The sequence below is a fragment of the Sparus aurata genome, chromosome 13 (assembly GCF_900880675.1).
Source record: "Sparus aurata chromosome 13, fSpaAur1.1, whole genome shotgun sequence".
Classification (NCBI taxonomy): domain Eukaryota; kingdom Metazoa; phylum Chordata; class Actinopteri; order Spariformes; family Sparidae; genus Sparus; species Sparus aurata.
The window spans coordinates 16,815,352-16,836,864 of record NC_044199.1 but is presented as its reverse complement, the minus strand read 5'-3'; the positions used below and the strand labels follow the sequence as shown (position 1 = coordinate 16,836,864).

Below are 21,513 nucleotides of genomic sequence, written 5' to 3'. Positions count from 1 at the left end.
TCTTAATTAAAAGACATCTGCCATGCATAGCAGTTTAATGAAAAAAACAAACATTTATGTCCAGACAATATTATGGTGTGTCTTAAACAGCCAAAATAGAGCATGGCTACAGCCAGTTAATTTATTAGTGATTGCATATAAGCTGATGTGTACATTAACATGCATAACAATAAAGTAAGCTCTGTCTTGTCATACCGGAACAGAAAATAGTCGTCATAAAAGCGTTGGACTTTTCGAGGCACCTTTGCTCGGTGGATATGATGTGAATTATCTTGACAATGAAACTCTTTGTTCGAGCCCGGCGGTGCCATTCTGCCCTCTGCTGGAGAACATTTTGTACTGCACAGTCTAGTTCCTGGTTGATGGGATAACACGCTTTCGGTGACTCTTGGCTCATCACGCAACATCAACTTTTGAAAGCATGTAATGAGTAGGTTTTTTAGTTGGCCGAAGAGACATTAAGCGAAAATAACATTGAAACTCAACTGTGTCGGTTGCAGGTTTTGCCTCAGGCATGATTCTGTAGACTCTCCTGCAGGTTTTCTCACAGTAGGCTTGCCAGCTTGCAACCGCCAGCTAAGCTAGCTAGCGTGCTAGCTAGCTACATTGCAGTCCAAAATGACTGACTGCTGCGCCGCAGCGAACTGTGATTACAAGCAAGAGGAATCCGAAAACTCCACTCCACTTTTCAGCTTTCCTCTGGATCCGGAGCGGTAAGAGTTTTGCTTATTTCATTGAGGTGTGAGTCAAGAATGAGCCACATAGCATGCAAAATGAATGTGTTAGCTATCCACTGTTAGCACTGGCGTTAGCTTCACATCATGTTGGCTAACAGTGACACAACTCTGTCGAAAATGGCGCAGACTAACGTTACTCTTGGAAGAAAAGTCCGTGTGAAATACACTCCGTCCACTCATTCAGGCTCGGAGAAGGGCGGTAACATGTAACATTGGCTCTATCCGTCTATCTTATGTGTTCAGCCGTTCCGCAAACGGAGGGAAACGATAGTTAAAAACTTTTTGTGCTGTAATTTAAATCGCCATCGGTACACGACACCTACCGTTTCGATGGTGCGGTAACGTTAGTGGAGGGACTGACGTTAGCTTAGCAAAATGAACATGTCACCCATTGATGATGCTGTTCGGCGTTATTGTAACCATTGTTAATCAAACAGCTCCAATTACAGTCATTCTGCCGCACATGTCCTTGTGAACAATATAAATGGAAAACTTGTAGCGTGTACGTAGTTAGAACAGGTGATGTCCCTGCGAACTAACTGCAGTCTAGCGCCTCCCTTCCTCCTGCTGTTACCTCTCCTCTGACACTGCTTGATCGCTGTGAGACTCCTGTAGTGTTGTGCACAAACATTAGTGTTATCTTGCTTATAAACACTTCAGTAGAATTCATTTATAATAAGATGACAAGCATAGTTAAAATGTCCGAATCTGAATATATTTAGGACAGTAAATATAGCCCTCAAGTCAGGAAAATCTGGAAATATTTACCGTAATAATTAAATAATCATGATAATTTTATTAGATATCACTTATCTAAACAAGGTTGTTTAGATATATACAGGTTAAAATAAGCTTCACAGAATACAGTAGAATAAAACAAAATTAAGTATATAGGCCACCATAGTTAAAGATGAGAGCAAATAAAACGTAAAACACACTGGTGTAGAATTTACAGGTCAGCCATCAGAAAGGCTTTCCGACAGAAATCTATTTTTAAGAAATTACAAAAAAACTGGGGATGTTGGGCAGGGAAGTCTAGAGCTTTTGAGCTCTGATGGCAAAATCCTGGTCACCCTTGATCACCAGCCTTTGGCCTGGGTACGTCTAGCAAGGGTAGGTTAGATGAGCTTAGGGAGTCGATTTAATGCCTTAAAAGTTGTTTAAAGATAGTAAAATCAGTTTGAAAATATCTCGCAGCCATGTCCAGCCCTGCAATGACTTTGTGTTTTTTGCCCTTTTGCTCTGTGTGCTTGTGTGCATCAATAAAATCAGTTGACTGAAAGCAGTATTGAGAGAGAATTAATGTAAAAGTATAGTGAAAGATGGAATGAAAGTGAAACAGATAAATAAGGCTTTAGTCAGCAATCAGTTGGAACTTTGTTCTTTTTTTGGGGGGGAATTTGCCAAGTGTGTCTGTGGGTGTGCGAAACCCATGTAATTGTTGCAGACGTGACCACTTGTAGTTGCACAAGTCACCATGAGTCCTTCACAAAGAAATACAACTTTCATCATCCACACCCTCGTATAGGTAACAGAGAGACACGGGCAAGGTCTAATATTTCAAGTCACTATACATCTGCTCACATATGGACAATAACAATGTGATTAAGACCTGCAACTCGCTACAGATTGTTACATGGAGCTCCGTTAAACCTACCTGGGTTAAAACGTTTAAATCAAATGAGAGGATTTTGTGCTTAGAGACAGACATGACTAATAAATGGGCTAATTAGCCTATTAATGAAATGTTGAAAGGTTCGGAATGAGTCTGTTAAAGGGCTGCAGTTGGCCCACAGGCCTCCTGTAGAATAGGTCTGTTGTGGCATGTGGACCTAATTGACTATGGTGGCAGTAATACAAAGAGTCACAGCGCTTACCCATGTTAAACTGATGCATCACAGTGAGTAGTGTTTAAATTAAAGCCAACTGTTTCACCAGCCTTTGACAGCTAATGTCTGTTTGTCTATTTATTATTTAAAGTCCCCTCCACTCATGTATGAAGGCATACATGATAATTCTCCAAATGTCACAAAAACGTTTTATGTATGAATATGCAAATATTTTTCATATTACCAGTTTAGGTGTTGGACACAAGGTGTCTCCTGCTTCACTGTGAAGTCCCTTTTCAGTATATGTGAAGTGGATGTTTCAGGTTCCCACCTCACACTTTTATTTGCTAAATATTGAACAAGGATTGGCTTCCAAAACATTTGTCATGTCACGAATCATGCTCGTAGGCCCGCCTCTTAAAGTCTGGTTTTCAGTGATCTGGGTGAAAATTTACACCTGCAGTGAATGTGAGAACAGCCTTCTAGTGTCTCTGCACATACATCATTCTGCACTGTGAAGCTCAAACATTCAACTGTAGGAGCAAGAGGAAAAACACATTTTTGACTTGTGGGGGGCTTGAATTTTGAAAATAGAAGATTAATGTGCAGGAGCATTTGGGCTAATGTATTCAGTTAGTCTATGGTTGTAACCCCAACCAATGTTTGTCTGCTTCTGTATTTTTCAGCTGCAAACAATGGCTGACCAACTGTTGTCGTCCAGATTTGGCACCAGAACCTCCAGAGCAGTTGCATATGCAGTACAGACTTTGTGCAAAGCACTTTGAGCCTTCTATGATCTCTCATCAGGTAAGAAGCAATTCTGTTGCCCATTATTATTAGAAATGCATCTGAGCAATCCATGAAACAATATAATGCTATCCAATAAAACTTGAATTCCACTCTGGTACACTGTCAACAAAGACTATACATTCAAAGTTACAGCATCAAATAGGCAGGTAACTCACAATATCAAGGAAATTTGGTCATCTTTGCTGCCCCATATGATTATGTGGATTGGGTTTAAGAATGGCACCAACCACCTTTTTAAAAACGCATCTAATTCACACTGATTAATTAGACCATTTTTTGTTCATGAAAAAATTGGGTTGCTATGTTTTGTTTTGTTTTTTTTAGATTTTTCAATATCATGTGATCTAAACTTGTTGTTGGGAAATCCCCTATTTCAAATAGGATACAGAGGAAAAACATACAATTGTGACCTACTGCTTTCTGTTTTTCAGAGCGCCTCCACTTGTGTCTTAAGGGAAGATGCTGTTCCAACAATATTTGACTGTACAATGCCTGTGAATAATCAATCAGGCTGCACCAGGAAACGTGCAAGGGATCCTGTAAGTGTTTCATTCAATGTTAAAAAATATTCCAGCTTTTCCATCACACATTAAAACATTGAATGCAAATCTGTAACCATCTTTTTCATCTACCTAGTCGGAAGAGGAACCTACTTCTGTGAAGAAAACAAAAGGTACAGTAACTGCTTCACTTCATTCTTTAAACATCCTCTTATTTAAAGCCCTTGAGTTTTAATTAAAATGTGTTAGCTGCTGTTGTAAATAATCTCAAATCATCTCAACCTATACATTCATTTTTTCCCTTTCCCGTCAGAAAACATAACAGCAGAATTCCCTGAAGAGATCAGAGAACTATCTGGAGAGAACAGTGCAACGTCTGAACTGCGACATGAGAACCAAACCCAAGAGGATATAGCCAACTACAAAGCAAAAGAGACTTTGAAAGTTTACTTCAAGGAAATCCTTGCACTGACTGGATTCAGCATCAATGGTGCAAACATCAACACTGATGAGCCAATTGGAGGTTCAAGAGGCCAGCAGGCTCTAAATCGTATCTGTGTGGAGAAAATTGACAAGAAAGAGATCCTCCAGTTCAGTGAAGACCTCATGCGGGAGGAGATCCAAAACAGCCTCAGACTGGCTAGATTCTTCTCCATTTTGCTTCAGGATGTGACAAATATCGAGGGGAAGCAGCAGATCCCAGTTTTCATCAGGTCTGTCACGGTAGATGGGTTCCCGCAAAAGCACCTCATTGGGTTCTTACCATGCGACATGGACGCAGAAAATCTCTTTTACATGCTTGTCTCAGAGTTGCGAAATAGGTGGGGGCTGAGGATGGAGCACTGCAGAGGACTGACATATCTTGTTACAGGCAGTATGTGTCAGAAAATGCGAGACCTTACCTGCAGGATTCTGCAGGAGTTTCCTCAAGTAGTTCTGTCACCGAGTGACCCATATGCCTTCAACATATGGATTATTCGCTGCATGCCTGTGCCCTCTATTCAAAGTGTTGCAGACACTGTAGAGGAGGTGGCCTCATTACTCAGGAGAGCACCAGAGCTGTTCAGAAGATTGGAGGGAAAGATCCAGCTGACATACGGGCATGTAAAAGGGGAAGCGGAAAGGATCAAGGCAGCTGTCAGTGAGAATTGGGAATATGGCACTGATGCCTTCCAGACCATGTTGGATATTCTGGAGCCATTCCTGAACTGCATCAATGAGATGATATCAAAGGTAGATGAAGATACTGCTGAGCAGATGGCCAAGCTCAAGCCAGTTTTGAAGAATTTCAATTTCATCATCACACTTGTTGTTCTGAAGAACACCCTCTGTTGTGTGAGCATACTCAACTCGAGTCTCAGGGGAATAATTAGCATCAGCAGTACCTTGCAGTACACAATCTCCAATGCCTTAAAACTGGTGAGCAAATACCAACAAGAGCTTGCAATATTCCACAGGAAGTGGATCTCAGATGCAGTCGGCAGAGCAAAGAAGCTGGGAGTGGAGGTCACTAAACCAGAGATAGACCAAGAAGACCCAACCGAAACACCACTGGATGATTTTTACAGAGAAACTCTAAGCCGGCCTATCTTGCAGTATCTTGTTGCAGAGGTGAAGAGAGTATTCAGCACAGAGATGGTGAGGATTCTCCGATGGCTTTCGCTAGTGCCATCTTACATGGCCGACCACAATTTCAGCATTCGCAGGGATAAAGTAGCAGACGCCAACTTGAACAACCTTGCAAGGCCTGACACATTCTATGAAGAGCTTGGTTCTTGGGAAGTGAAATGGAGGCATGCAAGCAAGCGCAGGATCCTACCAACCACAGTGTTCGCTACACTGAAGATCCCTGATATTGGCTTCTACCCGAATGTCCAGAGCTTGCTGAGGGTGTTGGGCACTGTCCCATGTGTAAATGCAGAGGCAGATGTGTATGGCCAATACCATATGGTACTAGAGCGTTGCCATGCCTACCTGAGTGGCACACCAGAGGACCAAAGACAATGCAGGATGGCATATGTCTACGTGAACCAAGATGTGCACTTCAATGTTGAACAAATGGTTGACTCGTATGTCCAGAAGCATCCAGACATCCTGAAGTTGCTGCAAGTTGTGAGTAGATTTTCATAAGCAAAGTAAAATTGTCTGTTTGTTAAAATTGCCTTGTCCTCTCTAGTGGCAAAACAACTGTTCTAACTAAAATGACTTTCTGTGTGTTACAGGATGATGACACAAAGGAGAAGCCTCCCAAAGGTGAGATGACTTAGAAATAGTTTACTTTTTGGGCATGCTGCATCTTTGACCTACTTGGCTAGTCTGTCTCAGAAATGTAAAAAATACAATGAGAATGTTGTTCTCATAAAAGAGCTGTAGACATTATGGTGGGCAGCACACACAATGATGGCCACATTTAGAAAAAATAAACATTGAAATTAAGTGACTATTAGACTTGAGTCTCAATGACTAGCGCAAATTTCCATAAAATATGCAGTTGTTTATTTGCTGATTTTCTAGAAACTTAAATCGCAATTGACAAGATTACTTTCACCTCTTATTTTAGTGACGACCCATGGGAACCATGCTGAAAAGGACACCGAAGAAGAAATACAACTTCTTAACCTAGAGATGGATGCTGAAAGGCTTGTGGAAATGAAGTGTGCAGAGACTGATAGAGAAGCTCTTAAATCTGCATTGCAGGCCGCAGTGACGGCTGCATACAGCAGTAAAAGCAGGCAACATAGTGATGCTTCTGCTCAGGATGGAGAGGTTGAGTACGTGACCAAGTCTGAAATGAAAGAAGTTCTCACTGTGTGCGAGAATGCAGTCAGGGAGGGCATCCTCATGGAAGTGGGGACTTCGTTCTTTTCCTTGTTCATTGATCGTGTCGTGAAGTTTGGGGAGAAAGACTGTCTTCCACTTTTCCTTCGGTTTGTGGACAGTTTTGATGTGATGCGATTGGAGTTGATGGGATTCCTTGAGGCAGATCTTGATTGCGATGCCATGGTACAACGTCTCCAGGAAATAGTAACAGTTGAGTGGCGTCTTGATTTTAATAACTGCAGAGGTCAAGCATACCTAGGCTCTGGTGATGTTTCGTACAAGCTGAAAGCTTTTGCCTGCAAGGTCCAGGAGAAGTATCCTCTTGCTATAAGCACACACTGCTCCTCCTACTCCTTCAACACATGGTGGTCAAAATCCATCCCAGTGCCTGCTGTTAAGAGAGCCCTGGATACATTTGAAGAGGTTTTGATGTTTTTTGGCAGCAGCACTGCTCTACAAAAACAGCTAGACCATGTAATAGCCTTTGGTCTGAGAGAGAGCTATGAAAAGGTCCAAGAGTATCAGGGGAAGTACTGTGCCATTTGGCAAGAGAAGCATGACTCTTACGAGGTGTTTGTGCAGATGCTCGAGACCCTCGTTGAATGTCTGGAGAAAATAAAAAACAACCCACAGAGATGGAAAGCCTTTGTGTCTGAACAAGCTGGGGCACTTCTCCGCAAGGTGATGGAATTTGATTTCATCATTGCTATGGTCGTCTTGAAGAATGCAGCGTCTTTCACCAGAGAGCTGAGTGCAGGTCTTCAGAAGGACCACTTCAGTGCTGCATCCCAGCTATGCCAAATCACTGGTATTGTAGCCACTCTGAACCGAGTAAAAACAAATATGAAGGTGTTTCACCAGAACTGGTTTGACGAGGCCTGTGCAATTGCACAGAGTCTAAGAGTGCAGATTGAAGTGCCTGAAACCTCATTGCCAAGAGATGGAATGATAAAGCCTGTCGGTTTTTACAAAGATGGCTTAAGTGTGCCCCTAATCGATAACCTTATCAATGCTGTGAAGGATCATTTTTCAGAAGACCACAAAGAAGCTCTCAACTTCCTCTCGTTGGTTCCATGCTCAGTCACAGTGAGTTACATGTTTGAGAGCTTAAAGTCCAAACCACCTCTCTACAGCAGTGATCTTCCAGATTCTGACAACTTCTTCACAGAGCTGTGCTGTTGGAGAGTAACATGGAAGACCAAAGTTGCATCCGTGACCATACCAGGATCAATATTTCACACACTGCGTCTGCCACTCATGCAGTACTTTGGGAACATCAATGTGCTGCTGAGAATTATGTCTGTGCTACCCAGCACAGCACTGGAGGACTGTGGTGTTGTGATGCGCCACAAGAAGTTCCAGGAGTACCTGAGAAATACAAATCCCAAAGACAGGTCCCCATGCTTGGCTATGCTGCAAGTGGGCACGGACTTCAGCCGAGACCTGGACCACATGGTGACCCAGTGTTTGAAGGTCACGCCACAAGCCCTGGAGGGTATCTGTCTGGTATGTGTTTGCATTCTTTAAAGGAACAAGTAACCCAAAAAGGAAAAATCCGTTGCTGTCTACTCGCCCTCATGCACATGGAAAGTCAGAGGAAGTTTCGTAATCCGCAAAAACATTTCTGGAGTTTCACAGCAAGACATTGTTGGAGCATTCTCTTCCATAACTGAAGATGCTGGGGACTTGATTAAAAATGTAAAAAACAAACAAGAAAAAACATACCATGGGTCTATACAGCCCTGAGATCCCACCTTACTTTGGATAGATATATTATTTAGCTGCTAAACTGAAAACATTACTGTATTGTTGTGAAGCTCCAGAAATGTTTTGTGGGCTACGAAGCTTCACCCAAACTTCCATCTTCTTTTTTGGGTGAACTTATGCAACGACTTTTGCATTTCTAGTTTATTCTTTTTGAGTGTCTAACTAATTTTCTTTCCTTGGTATGTTTACAGGACAAGGAAGCCAAAAGCTTTAACAGGAATTCTGAAAATAATATGGAAGGTATGGTTGTTAAGTGTTTTTTAAATACATTTCTTAACAGCACCTACAAATTATAAGTACATACCCACAGTCAATACCCAGTTATTAAAAGTTTGTTGTTGTTTTCCATGATATAAATGTGATAACCTCTTTGATGTTTTCTCTCCCTGTCATATATAGTTGATTGCATCAAAGAAGAAACTGAAGAGCCTAACATTCAGCAATCTCCCGGCAAGATTGATGACCAAGATCTTAAACCAGCAGATGAGAATGGTCACGCAGGAGACAATCGTCAAAGCTTGGCCACTGTATTCAGACTGGCTGCACTACTGGGGAAAAAGAATAGTAGTTTGTGTGACCTGCCAGAGGAGGAGAGAGAGCATTTCCACCAGGAGCTCAGCATGTGCCACTGGTTTGGAAGTCAGAGCAAATGCACACCTTGTATAGGTGATGATGAAACAGTGAACCTCCTCATAAATGGAATCAGAGATGTCATACTCAAGGAAATACAGGAATCGCCATTCTTCTCACTCATCACAGACAAACCTGTGAAAATTGCTGACAAGACACATCTGCCTGTTTTTGTTAGGTATGTTGGAGAATCTGCTCCAAAAGTTGAGCTCATGGGTTTCCTTCCTTTTGGAGAGAACTTTCATGTTGATACACAAGCGAATAACCTCGCAAAGATTCTCACTGAAGACTGGGGCTTACCAATGTCCCAGTGTCGTGGACAAGCATTCATGCACTTGGGCTCGGGTTACCAAAGCCTAAAGAAAATGTCTTTGGATTTCCTCAAGAGCTATCCACTCTCTGTTGTAACACCCAGTGAGTCTTGCGGCCTTGCCCATTGGCTGGCAGGAAGTGTGCCTTGTCCTTCAGTAGCCAAGATGCTGGATATCACGGAAGATCTTTTGCTGTTCTTTGATGAATCTCCCTGTCTGGAGGGACAGCTTGAACAGGCTGTTGATGGGCTTTTGAATATGCCAAGAGAGGCCCTGGAAGAAATGCCAGAAACATGTTGCTCGAAGTGGAAAAAGAGAGAGGACTTCTTCGACATACTCGTTGACACGCTAGAGGGCATCCTCAGCTGTCTAGATGCCGTCAGTTCCAGTACCATAGGTTCCAAGTCAATGCATGCACAAGTTCTCTCAACAGCTTTGAGAAATATGGATTTCATTGTCACCCTTGTGATTCTGAAGAATGCCTGTGCTCCTCTTCGTAACTGTAGCACTGTCTTCCGCTGTGGAAACCCTGCTGATATTCTCTGTGAAATGGAAAAAATCCCCTCGATCATAGAGACTCTTAACAAGATGTTAGAAAATGTGAGCACTGTTCACTCCTCTTGGTTTGAGCAGGCCTTCCAGCTAGCAACCAGGGTAGCTCCTGAGCAAGTTTGCTTCTCGGAGGAAGCCAGCAACTATGAATCTCCAGAGATCTATTACAGAGAAAATCTGAGCGTTCCTCTCCTCAAAAGTCTCATTGATGAAATGAAGTACAGCTTCTCAGACAGCCACTTGAAGGCCCTTTCCGTTCTGTCATTGCTGCCCTCCTGCAATCCTATTCTATCTGAGTCCACAGACAAGCCATTCAGCCTCTACCTTGCAGATCTTCCTGAGCCTGAAGCTGCCGAGCAGGAAATCAACACCTGGGCCTCTGTCTGGAGAGAGAAGGACCAGGATGTTTCTCCTCCAACATCTATCGCTGAAACATTAGTCCATCCTGAGTCAAAGACCCACCCAACTGTTACCTTATTGCTGAGGCTAGTAGCTGTCCTGCCGAGTGTCAGTATGGAGTGCGACCTGATGAAGACCACTCTCAATTCCATGAGGGATCTGTTGAAAAACACTGTATGCAGAGGCAGCAGAATGGATCGTGTGATGCTCCTCTCGCACTGCACAACACTGCAGAGACTGCCGGATGTCATTGAGAAGTGTATGGAGATTGATCCAGAGAGCAGTCAATGCCTTTCCCAGGTAACCTAAAATCATTTTAAGTAGTTCTTATGTAAATAGATCATTGTTGGATAAAAAAACAAAATTACAGTATTTTTGAAGCTATTCTAATCACTGCCACGTTTTTTTTTTTTAGGTAATGGGAACCTTACAAAGACAAAAGTTGGACAGTGGTAAGCACATGATTTAAATATATCACTGTCTTTATTCTAATTATAAGAAAAAAATAATGAGATATTTGGGTAGTGTTGTATGTGTGACCTTCATATATTTTTTTTTATTCAAATCAGGTGGCACTGAAGGAAAACCAGCAGCACCAGAATTGCATGCCTCCAGTGTAGCAGAGAAGCCCGCTGATGGTAATGTGACGCTGGAGGTTGCTCCAGGACCAAGAAAAGCAGTTTCTTTCTATGAGCCACAGCTTCGTGAAGAAATCCTCAAGGAACTGTGGGACTCTCAGTTCTTCACAATTATAACTGAACAAGCTGTTGAAATCGACAGTGAGCTCTATGTACCATTGTGCATCAGGTACCTAAACAAAGAGGACATCCAGTGTGAGGAAACATTGGCTTTCATCCCTTTTGTTGAAGACTCAGCTGTCCTTGCAGATGCTATTGAGACTGCCCTGTCTGAGAAGTGGGGGCTCAACATGGAGTACTGTAGAGGACAGGCCTTGTTGAGTGTTGGTAAAGTAAGAGCTCAGATGAGGGCTGTCAGTTCAGCTATAGCTAAGAAATACCCCCAGGCTGTAAGAAGCGTCAGCTCTGCCTTATCTCTTAATGTATGGCTGGCTAGATCCTCTACTGCTGAAGAAGCAGGGGATGGAGCAGTTCTCATAAGCAAAATACTACATTGGCTCACAGAGGATGCAGAACGCCAGAACAAACTGGAAGACATGATCATTCATGTGTTTCAGCACGATGAAGTAAAGGGCAATGAGCTGAGGGACAAACTCATCAAAAACTGGGAGAAGAGTCATGACATGCACGAGGTGATGGTAGAGATTTTAGAAGCTGTCATGCTATGTTTGAATGAGCTGAAGGGGGAGGGAAGTACCTCAGACCAGCAGCAGGCATCACAGTTCTTTGATGCAATCAGAAACTTTGAGTTCATTCTGTCAACTGTGGTGCAGAAGAACATCTTGAGTGTGACTCAAAAGCTTAGTCAGGCTCTTCAGGGTAAACCCTTAGATATGTTACTTGCTGTGAATAATTTGCCTGATCTCAAAGCATCCCTCAGTAAACTAGAGAGTGATGTTGACACCCATCACAAGTCCTGGTTTGAGGAAGCTGTTGGACTTGCTTCTAAACTCCATGTAACAATGTTGCATTCAGTGCTTCTGGAGCCGTTGAGTGATTTCTACAAAGAATCAGTAAGCTTGAAAGTTGTCGAACACTCAATAGCAGAAATTGATGACCTCTTCACAGAAAAGGTATTGGATACCTTGAGATGTCTGGAGATTGTGCCTTACGCAATGTCCAAAGTAGAAACCAGCATTCTTAGTGGTCTTGTGTTCAGACTGTACAAGGAAGACTTGCCAGATCAGGCCTCCCTTCACACTGAGATGAAGTCGTGGAAGGAGAAATGGTTGGATCCCCTGGCAGGCTATCTCCCAACTACTGTGCTTGATACACTCAAGACATCACAGATAAGAAGTTTTAGTAACATTGAAACTCTCCTCAGACTCCAAGTCATCTTGCCGTTTTCAAGGAGGGAGAGCAACTTCAGGCAGGGAAAAAGAAGCTTACAGGAGTTCATGCTGCAGGAAAAGCGATCCCTCACTGAGCTACATCCTCTGTAAGAGTTGCAGGTCTTCCGTCACGGCTATCAAATGTGAGCAATGCATTCGAGATGTCACCACCACCATACTTAGGAACTAATGTGTCTCAATCCTAATAGAGGTCCCATGTTCTGGACAATTTCTGTGTACATTATTGATCTAAATTCTTTGAGATTTCCTTTTGTTGTTATCCTGCAAACCAAGCCCTATGTTATGTTTTGTTTTTTATTCTGTAGGTTGTACAGTTGTACTACCCAATGGGACCAATGTCTTGGCAAAAAAACAACAATGCTCCACTGAAGGTTATCAATGCGTGTGTGCCTTGATGCAGAACTAATAATTCACCCCATGTATCATGATAATACAGATGTTGAAAAATGTCCCATTGGCGTTGACTGACTTCTGTACAGCTGTCATGAATCATAATTATGAAATTGCACCCTTACCTTTCCTGGGCACAAATAGAAATGGTTAGTTCCATCACGTCTTCTGACGATTTCCCCATGTTTCCTGTCTCTTTGCAGGAATGAATTTGCTGTAAACGTATCTTTGAAAGAATGTTTCCTTAATAGGAAATCCTTCATATATATTTGTCAAAAAAAGTAATAAAATGTTCCAAAAATCAGATTTGGCTTTTATGTTTCTTTTTTCCCCCCCAAGGTAGATTTGCAGTGGGTTTATCTGTCCTTTATTCTGTAGTCATGTCTGTAAGTGGACACAAGATGGTGCAGTTAGGCTGTAGTTTATCTGTGAAGAAGTGTCACTCCACATGTAAATAGACCTGAAGTTGTAGCACTGTGTTTTTTCTGAAAATCAAATCATGTCACCTGAATGGATGGTATTTATAAGAGGTCAGTCCACTTTGAAATACAGTATGTTACTGAATACAGATAACATGGCAATTGTTGAAATTGGTAACATAAAGAGAAAAAATCTAATCAAATTTGAATAGGTATGTTTAACCTCATGAGCAAACACTGAAAATACTGCAATTTAGATGAAAAAACTGGATGTAATCAAAAGAATTACTTTCCAATGAAGATGGGGGGGGAATCTGTTCCCTACGTTCAGTTACACAAATTTGAGTTCCACAAATATTTTATCATGAGTAAATCAAAAGCTTTTCATTGCATTTTACACTATCAGCATATGCGGTTGATAGAACTGTTTTCGTCTTGGCAATTGGATTTTAAGTGCAAAGTACAGTCGCACTGTGTGTCTTCTTCAATATATGAGATACTGCTTCTTTCGTATATATGTATTTTCTGCTGCTGTTTTTAATCAGAGTCAGCATTAAGACTTTGCTCCAGTAAAAGCAAAGCAGAGCACTGAAGTAACCGCGTATGTTTCATGAGTTAATAGAGCATTGGTTATCATGAGACAAAGGCCAAAATTTCCATATATTTTAAAGACATTGGAATATAAAATCAAGTTATCCTTGGTAATGTAACCATAACCTAATAACACATTTTTTCAAATGTAATGTGGGTTGATTATAGTTGAAAAGAAAAGATGGCAAAAACAACAAGAAGAACCTTTTTATAGTTTTTTCACACATTGAAGGTGGAAAGGTTTATAAATACGCTGTCATATTTTGCATTTCAATGGTTCAGTCCTCTATGGTAAGTGAATTCAGAAAACAGACTACCAGTGTTAATGATTGGTGACTGAAAATAGGCAGTTCACCCTCTAGTTTAGGTCATGATGTATCGTGTAAAAAATATCTTGTATGATTCACTAACTGATCAACAAGGATGTGGTTTTATAGGGAGGGTTGTTTGTTTTGTCATGTAATCACTATATTATCGGCAGATACCTGGCAAATATTTATTTTACAATTATGGTTTGTCCTCATCTGAAGGTGTCTGCAATGCTGGGTATGTGAGACGGACAGGGTTGGCTGGTATTTGGTAGTAATGCAAATCATCGCTTTCGGGCTCCATTGTTACCATTGTGGTTTGGTTAATATGTAATTTCAATGAACAAATGTATTCAGCGGGTCTGCCAGAAGAGAGCGTTGGCGTGTCCTTTCTTGTCAATTATTTGCTATGAATTCCAGTCTGGTTTCTAAGCCTTTATGGAAGGAATTTCAATAACACACAGCTACTGAACTGACAATTAGAAAAGCAAGGTACTGTAGCTGCTACCTAAGTTTTCACTTGAATCTCTTTGCTGGTTTGTTCCCATTTGCTTCACTGTTGAAAGCATCATTAACTGAGCAAAGCTACACTGACAAAATACCCCAGGGCCCATTTTAGTGACAATATTAATTTAAAGACATGATCCCAAAAGGACTGTTAAACTTTTCTCTTGGACAAGGTTGACATGCTTCTGTATCCTTCAGGTTTCACGAAACAAAGACTGTATGCCACTGTTAAAATCCTACCACATACATACATTTTTGTATCTGTTGACATGACGCCAGCTTATCTTTAACTCTGCTAACCCCACTGAGTGCACTTTTTTTAAAAGAGACATGTATTCTTCCTGTGAGCTGTAACAGCAGATGCCTTCCTGACAAAGCCCTGATTGTTGGTGCTCAGCTCAGTGTGAAAGGAGCATCTCCGTGTCCGCGCTTAGCTGCTGAGCAAACGGATCTGTCTCCGCTGTGGGCCGCCGGCAGCGGTGTTCGCAGGCCTCACTGCAGCCATGTGCAGCACAGGAGCACGCCAGCATCTCCCCATAACCCCACATCCTCACTTTCTGCCAGGAGCGATATACCTCCTACAAGCTCCCTTTTATTTATTTACACTTTGGGAAGTAGAAGTGGACATTGTTACAGTTTAAATCTCAGGTGGAGCCTGTGTGTTTGAGCATGAAGAACACATCCTCCATCTTTAAGCAAAACAAGGTATTGCCATAATTGACCCGTGCACCAGGTTTCCTGCTGGAAGTCAAGGTTCTGCACTGATGTAAGACCCATGGCACTCTGTAATCATGTCCATACACAGCCAGGATTTAACTACACTCTGGAGGGGAAGACAGAGGGCTTAAGTGGATTTTATTTCAAGGTTCCGTTTTCAGGGAAAATTGGCAGCAGAGGCCCGAATTCAGATCCTCCTCATACTACTGGCAAAACTTTTGGTTTTAATTATTCAGATGGCAACTTGTTGATTGTACTCCTAAGAACACTTCATTCTTACCCGCCACTGTAAAGCTACAGGATTTAAAACTGTAAGTTGTTGTTAACGACTGGTGAGACTAAATATGGCAATTAATTCAAACATGTATTTCTCTACTTTGACTCCTTGTGTTGTAAACTTCTGTAAACTTAATTAAGATGGATTTAAAAGAACTTAGTGAGCCCTATGTGGACGAGAAATGGACACCAAAATGCAGTAAATACATTCATATTTTCTGCACTTTACCTTTTTTGCTATAGGCATTTTGTATTTTTTCAGTTAGACAGATATTATGATTGTCTTGCAATTGATGTATTATTGCAGACTGGCTGTCAGGGGCAATTCCTCATTTGGGCTTTATGGTCAGCCACCCAGGGCGGCATTTATGGAGGGGCAGCATGAGCACCTGCAAAAAAGAAAAAAAAAAATTATTTGTCTGCATTCATTGAATCCATTTTTTGTATTGCTTATTTTACACGTAAAGTCAATTATGTCATTTTGCCATGCCGTTATTATAACTGTTACTGTGTTTTTTGGTTCTGAAGTAGGCGCTAAGGTGATGCTCGCCCAGGGCGTCATGCAAGCTAGGACCGCCACTGCTGCATCCCGCATCGTATGGTATCATGAGTTACTGTGTGATTCCCTTTGTGTAGGAGATAATCCAATCATGAGGCACTTAATGCAATTTATTTAATGACTGCCCATGAGTTTTAGTTGATTGTCTTAAATTACTCCTGTCAAAATAGTTCTCAGCACCCTTCCCTGACTTGTGCAAATTCATAATTTGTTTGATCCTGACACATTTTCACAGCACAACGGTCACGCTGCTTGGCATGTCAAACGCTTTTGTAATCCTTACAAAGTGAGCTTTGATCATTTATAAAAATGCTCTGGTGCTCTCACGCGTTCGCCAGCAACAATCTAAAAGGCTAAATTCACAAGAACCAGATGGATCCTAACAATTTATCTATTGTGCTGTTTAGAGGCCCTCAGCCGGCCTGGTGCCTGTCCTCCTGATTCTTCAATCATTCCTCTGCTTCATGTTTACCAGGAGGTGCGAGCGGAGAGACGTCTGTAAATGAAAGGGGCGCCCCAGGCTCTGCTGAAGTCATCACCCCACCCACATGGTTCACCTCAGCCCCCTCTGCCCTCAACACCTTGTGCTCCTTTTCAGCGACACCTCTTCAGACGCAGTGATATGGCTTCATCCAGTGTGATGAAGGACCTGTGTGAGACACTGCTGCCAGGCTTGACGCTGGAGTAAATGTCTCTTTTTATAGGGAAGATGAAGCCAAAAATATAATTTACATGCATTAATTTCCAAGTGATGTATAGCCCGGTTTTAATTCATGACTTGGCCCAGATGGACCGCAGTGATGATGTCATGAGACAAATCCTGCAGCTGCTCCGCAGACAGTAAATACTTAAATAAATCCCACGACATTATAGTGGATTATAGACATATCATTTAATTTACAGCGGTGAGTGCTGCTTGACATTAAAATATAACTCACCTGGATGGGGAGACGTTGGGGTTTCCAGTTCTCCCTTGATTCAGTCATTAATTCTGTGCTAAAGAAGCAAATCAAAATAACGTCAGTTGATAAAATCATCACTTGATATTAGGTGACATGGTTTGTGTTAATACAACTTCACCGCAGGATTAGAAAAACATGTTAAAACATCTGCTTTAGGGTGGATTTCCCTTTAAAGTGTGTTTGGTTGCATTGAGTGGACCCATTTATGATGCTCTGGTGATATGACAGGATTGGATTGTGCTTTTTTTAAACCCAAACCTAGCTCAAAACCAGGACAATCACAGTATTTTTGTTTTGTCGGGAATCATCCTCCAGTGCCGGTTAACGCCCTGGCTTCATGAACACACAGCTCCTGGTGTAAGTGTACGGTGTCCCGGAGGACCACATGACGTGTTCAAAGGTGCCACCCATCTGTCACTTGAAAGAGCTCAGTCCTCAAATCACAATAGAGACAGAGGTCATAAACAAATGGTACACAAGAGATGTGGGTCCAGTCAGACAGATTGGACGGAGTTTGTTGTTTCTGTGGCGATCCCCACTGTGAGCTGCGGCAGCTCTCACAGGAGGGACACCAGAGACTGATGTGATTTTCACATGGCTGATCCAGAGCCGACACGGTCCCTGTTGACTCTGATCTGGACAGTTTTACCCTTCAGAGCTACTGCTGGTGATACATGATGTTCTTGTTATTTATCAATAATCAGCTGGCAGCAGAGCCCTGCACCCTTCAGTGTTTGGTCGGAGATAAGAGGTAAAAATGAAAACTAACCGTTACGGACACGGTTCACTGATTTTTCTTTCCATTTGAAAATTCCCTTTCAAGTTCTTGCTTTATTGCTTTTATAATGGCTGTTAATCAAACTCCTGCTTTTCATTTTGATTGGAGATTTATTTATGGTCCAACAGGTTTGGTTTAGAGGAAAAGAACGTACCTCATCAGAGAGCTGAACCTTTATTTGTTTATCTTTGAGGTCTGCATAATTCAGCCCCTTTAACAAAATAAAAGAGACACGATTTTAAAAAAACAAAAACAAAAAAAAAACATAATAGTGTGCTTATGTGAATCTTTTTTTCCGAATTGTGTAATGAGGGTTTGGCAATCAAAGTGAATTATGCTGTGAACATTTTCTTCATGCTTCTTTCTGCTCCCTTTTATCCATTACAGAAAAGACGCTTACTTCAAGTTCATTTTAAGTTTAAGTATATTTCCCAAGTATACTTTATGTAACAATTACACCAACATCAGTGTACTAGCAGTATAATTTTAAGTGTGTAACTTCAATATTGCTTTGGACTAGTCTTCTACTACATATAATTTAAGTATGAGAATGGTGAACTTTGAGGACACAGTTAGTTTACATTTATGTTGTGTTGCAACAGTACCATGACCTATACTATAGGTGACCTTATAGGCACTGATTATACACATTACTTCTGGCCCACGGTTTAGTTTATGAAAGTATACAAAATTAACTTATAGATCATTTTAGTTTACTATATTTCTTGTTGAGTCTCTCGTTTATGAATAAAGTATTCTTTAGGTGCAGGAGTAGTGAACTTTGAGTCCACAACTAGTTAATATCTAAGTTTTATTTTGTACTGCAACAGTACTGTAAACTATACTATAATGACATTATAGGTACTGGTTATACAATTTACTCCTCGTCGACTTTCTAGTTTATAAAAGTATACTTTAGTATAAGTATTCTGTTTGTGTAAGAGCACACAACAAGTTTGCATTGACACCATTGTATACTGCAGGTGTGTACTTACAGTAAGTATAATTATTACAGTAAGTATATATTTGATAAGAACATAAAACTGCAAATATATCTGTAACTTAACTGACAACATAAGTGTTCAGGGTTAATGTTGTTTTTTATTATTATTATTGTTATGATTTTCTTTTTTTTTCCTCATCTTGAAACATTTCTTACAAGATGAGGAAAGACAAAAAAAATCAATTCAAGGTTACTGATACATTTTCAGTGCTCACCAGGGCCCAGTTTGGTTTTATTCGTATCCTGAGGGGAGCATGGGAGTATTTTCCAGGGGCATAATAGTAACTCTGCACCCATTCAGGCTCTTATCCTCCTGGGTGAAAGTTGAGTGTCCCCCCCCCCCCCCCCCCCGGTGATTGACCAGATTTGTGATATTGGCTCCATCCCCTTGAGATTTGAAGGACAATGGCTCAGTGCTGTGAGCCTGAGGACTCATTCCTCACAAACGTTAACACTGTACTCGCCCACGGCTCGGCTCGCTCCGTTCAGTCCGTTTGAAAATTGCATATTTGTCTTTGTAACTGTGACGATATTTTTGCAACACATGATTTGTGATACACAGTTTGCACATGCAGGTTTTCCACAAAAAGTAAATAAATTACAGCACTGTACTTTCACATTTTTGGGTTTTTTGACATATTTCATTGGGACTCTGATATCACATCATCTCAGGGGATCCATCTAAATTACTGATTGTAACCCCTTTGAAAATAAACTTCCAACTCCGACTCAAACCGCATCTGGATTACATGATGGTGTGTTTGCCGGTAATCCCACCCTGTCAAAAGCTGATTATTTTCCCAGTTAAAGGGACAATGTAACTGTAACATTATCTCCGTAAAGCCGGCTCTGATCGCACACGTGGGAGATTTATCATACCTCGTGTCTGAGTCCGCCCTTACGTGACATGACTTATTTCATTATCATGAACTCCAGTGGCTCACTGATCCCCCTCTGCCTCCCTGTGAAGATGTCTTTCCCCCTCTGTGTTGCTTGGCAGGTGAGATATGAAGATCAAGGGGCTGCGTGTTGATCCTAGCTCAGGAATGGCGAGCCCGAGTGTAAAAAGTGTCTCTGTAGACGGGCCCGGTCCTGCTGAAAGCTCCACAACTCCCACACAAAGCTCCGACCTGTGCCCATTCACAGTTGACTGCCATGTAAAACACGTGGAGCCTCTCTGGAACCACGATCACAGCCCCACTGTAAATGAGATACATACTGTGGTTAAAAAAAAAAAAGGTTGCTGTGGACCCTGTTTGGCAAACAGATTTAGACACAAGATCCGGGTGTTCCCAGAGGACCAGGGCTTGTTGTGGTCTGTAAATGTGTCTGCTCCAGAGACAGCATGACAACACCTGATCTGCTGGTCCCCGTGGAGCACTATAGGCCAGCCATGTTAGCTATACCAGTTGCAAGGTCAAGGTCTGGACAACAGCTCACTATTGCCTTTGTGTGAGCACTGGAGGTGCGGCGGATTCTCAGGGAAACTATACATTACTTTCCCACAGCTGGCTCCACAGCGTATCGCTTACAGTGCGGTTAATATTTAAGGAAATCAGCCCGTGCAGGAGAACGCTATGTAACTTTAGGAAGGTTTAATTTAGGAAATGTTAAAGGGCATACCTGTGTGTTGGATAGCATGTGAATACCACAATATCATGTCACATCATATTACTATGCATTGTAACCATTATAAAATAGGTTTCAAAGTGTTACGTTGCACTCAGAGCATCATTTACATTTCAAATTAAAATCACTCCAATGTCAAATTCACTTTTTGCTCTTGGAAACATTTATCATGGAGGTCACTTTGCTACACACAAGAGAGCGTGGCGGGCAGGCGTCCCCACAGCGGAGTCCTTGTTGAATTTTAGTTGTGTTTTTGTTAGTCTGAGCACAAAAGAGACGCCTTAGTGTAAAACATTGTTTCTAAATGGATTCAGATGAAAAACATGAGACATGGCGGCATTCAGTAATTGTAGCAGAATGATTCAATTATTCAGTACTTCTCCATGGGGCTGCATATTTAAAATCAACAGATGCAGAACATATTTTGCTAAATGTCAGGGCTTGGAACACTTTTGACACTTCTTGTATCCGTGTATCTTTTTATATTTTAAGAATGAAATACACTCACATAACTTATTATTGTTGAGGCCCTTCTGTTTTAACAGCATGTTTAGTGTTACTTAATTACAACCATTGCCGTGATGGTAAAACCAAAATACTACTCCATTATTTTGGCGGTGTTTCTCCAGTGCACCGAGTCAAAAGACTATTTCTAAAAGAGAATGCAACTCCTTAGATGACTGAGTGACATTTTCTTTTCTGTAGAATGATCAGACGTGGATGATATTCATCAGTGGCTGCAACATCAGCATCTTGTATTGGAAAAAAAATAAAAAATAAAATAAAAAAAAACAACAAAAAAATCAAATCAAATAAATAAATTATGTATATATATATATATATAGGTTTTGTGGGCTCAAATTTTAAAATACACCTACAGAATGAAGAACTAGAGGAGGTCAATGATTTCAAGTTTTTCTGAATAATCTTAGATCCTTAAACTTAAATTTGATGAACATGTATTTCATATTGTATGACAGTATGGGCTGGAGCATCACCGTCACACTGTCATACACATTACATCTTTAC

General features: G+C 41.3%; 1 protein-coding gene across 1 annotated transcript; it reads left to right on the top strand.

Moving 5' to 3' along the window:
• Positions 1-346: 346 nt before the first annotated feature.
• Positions 347-13,039, top strand: LOC115594137 (uncharacterized). The gene is made up of 11 exons (XM_030437964.1): positions 347-713; positions 3,253-3,373; positions 3,808-3,915; positions 4,013-4,049; positions 4,190-5,988; positions 6,099-6,129; positions 6,437-8,202; positions 8,655-8,703; positions 8,863-10,655; positions 10,771-10,807; positions 10,925-13,039. Exons 1-11 carry the CDS (start codon positions 619-621, stop codon positions 12,433-12,435), a joined length of 7,347 nt encoding a protein of 2,448 aa, XP_030293824.1. The 5' UTR covers positions 347-618; the 3' UTR covers positions 12,436-13,039.
• The last annotated feature ends 8,474 nt before the right edge of the window (positions 13,040-21,513 follow it).

Excerpts from the sequence above, each read along its gene's own strand:
- LOC115594137 (XM_030437964.1), top strand. The coding sequence starts at position 619 with ATGACTGACTGCTGCGCCGCAGCGAACTGTGATTACAAGCAAGAGGAA. Across the intron at positions 6,130-6,436 it reads AAAGGAGAAGCCTCCCAAAG|TGACGACCCATGGGAACCAT; the intron begins GTGAGATGACTT and ends CTCTTATTTTAG. Across the intron at positions 10,656-10,770 it reads GCAGTCAATGCCTTTCCCAG|GTAATGGGAACCTTACAAAG; the intron begins GTAACCTAAAAT and ends TTTTTTTTTTAG.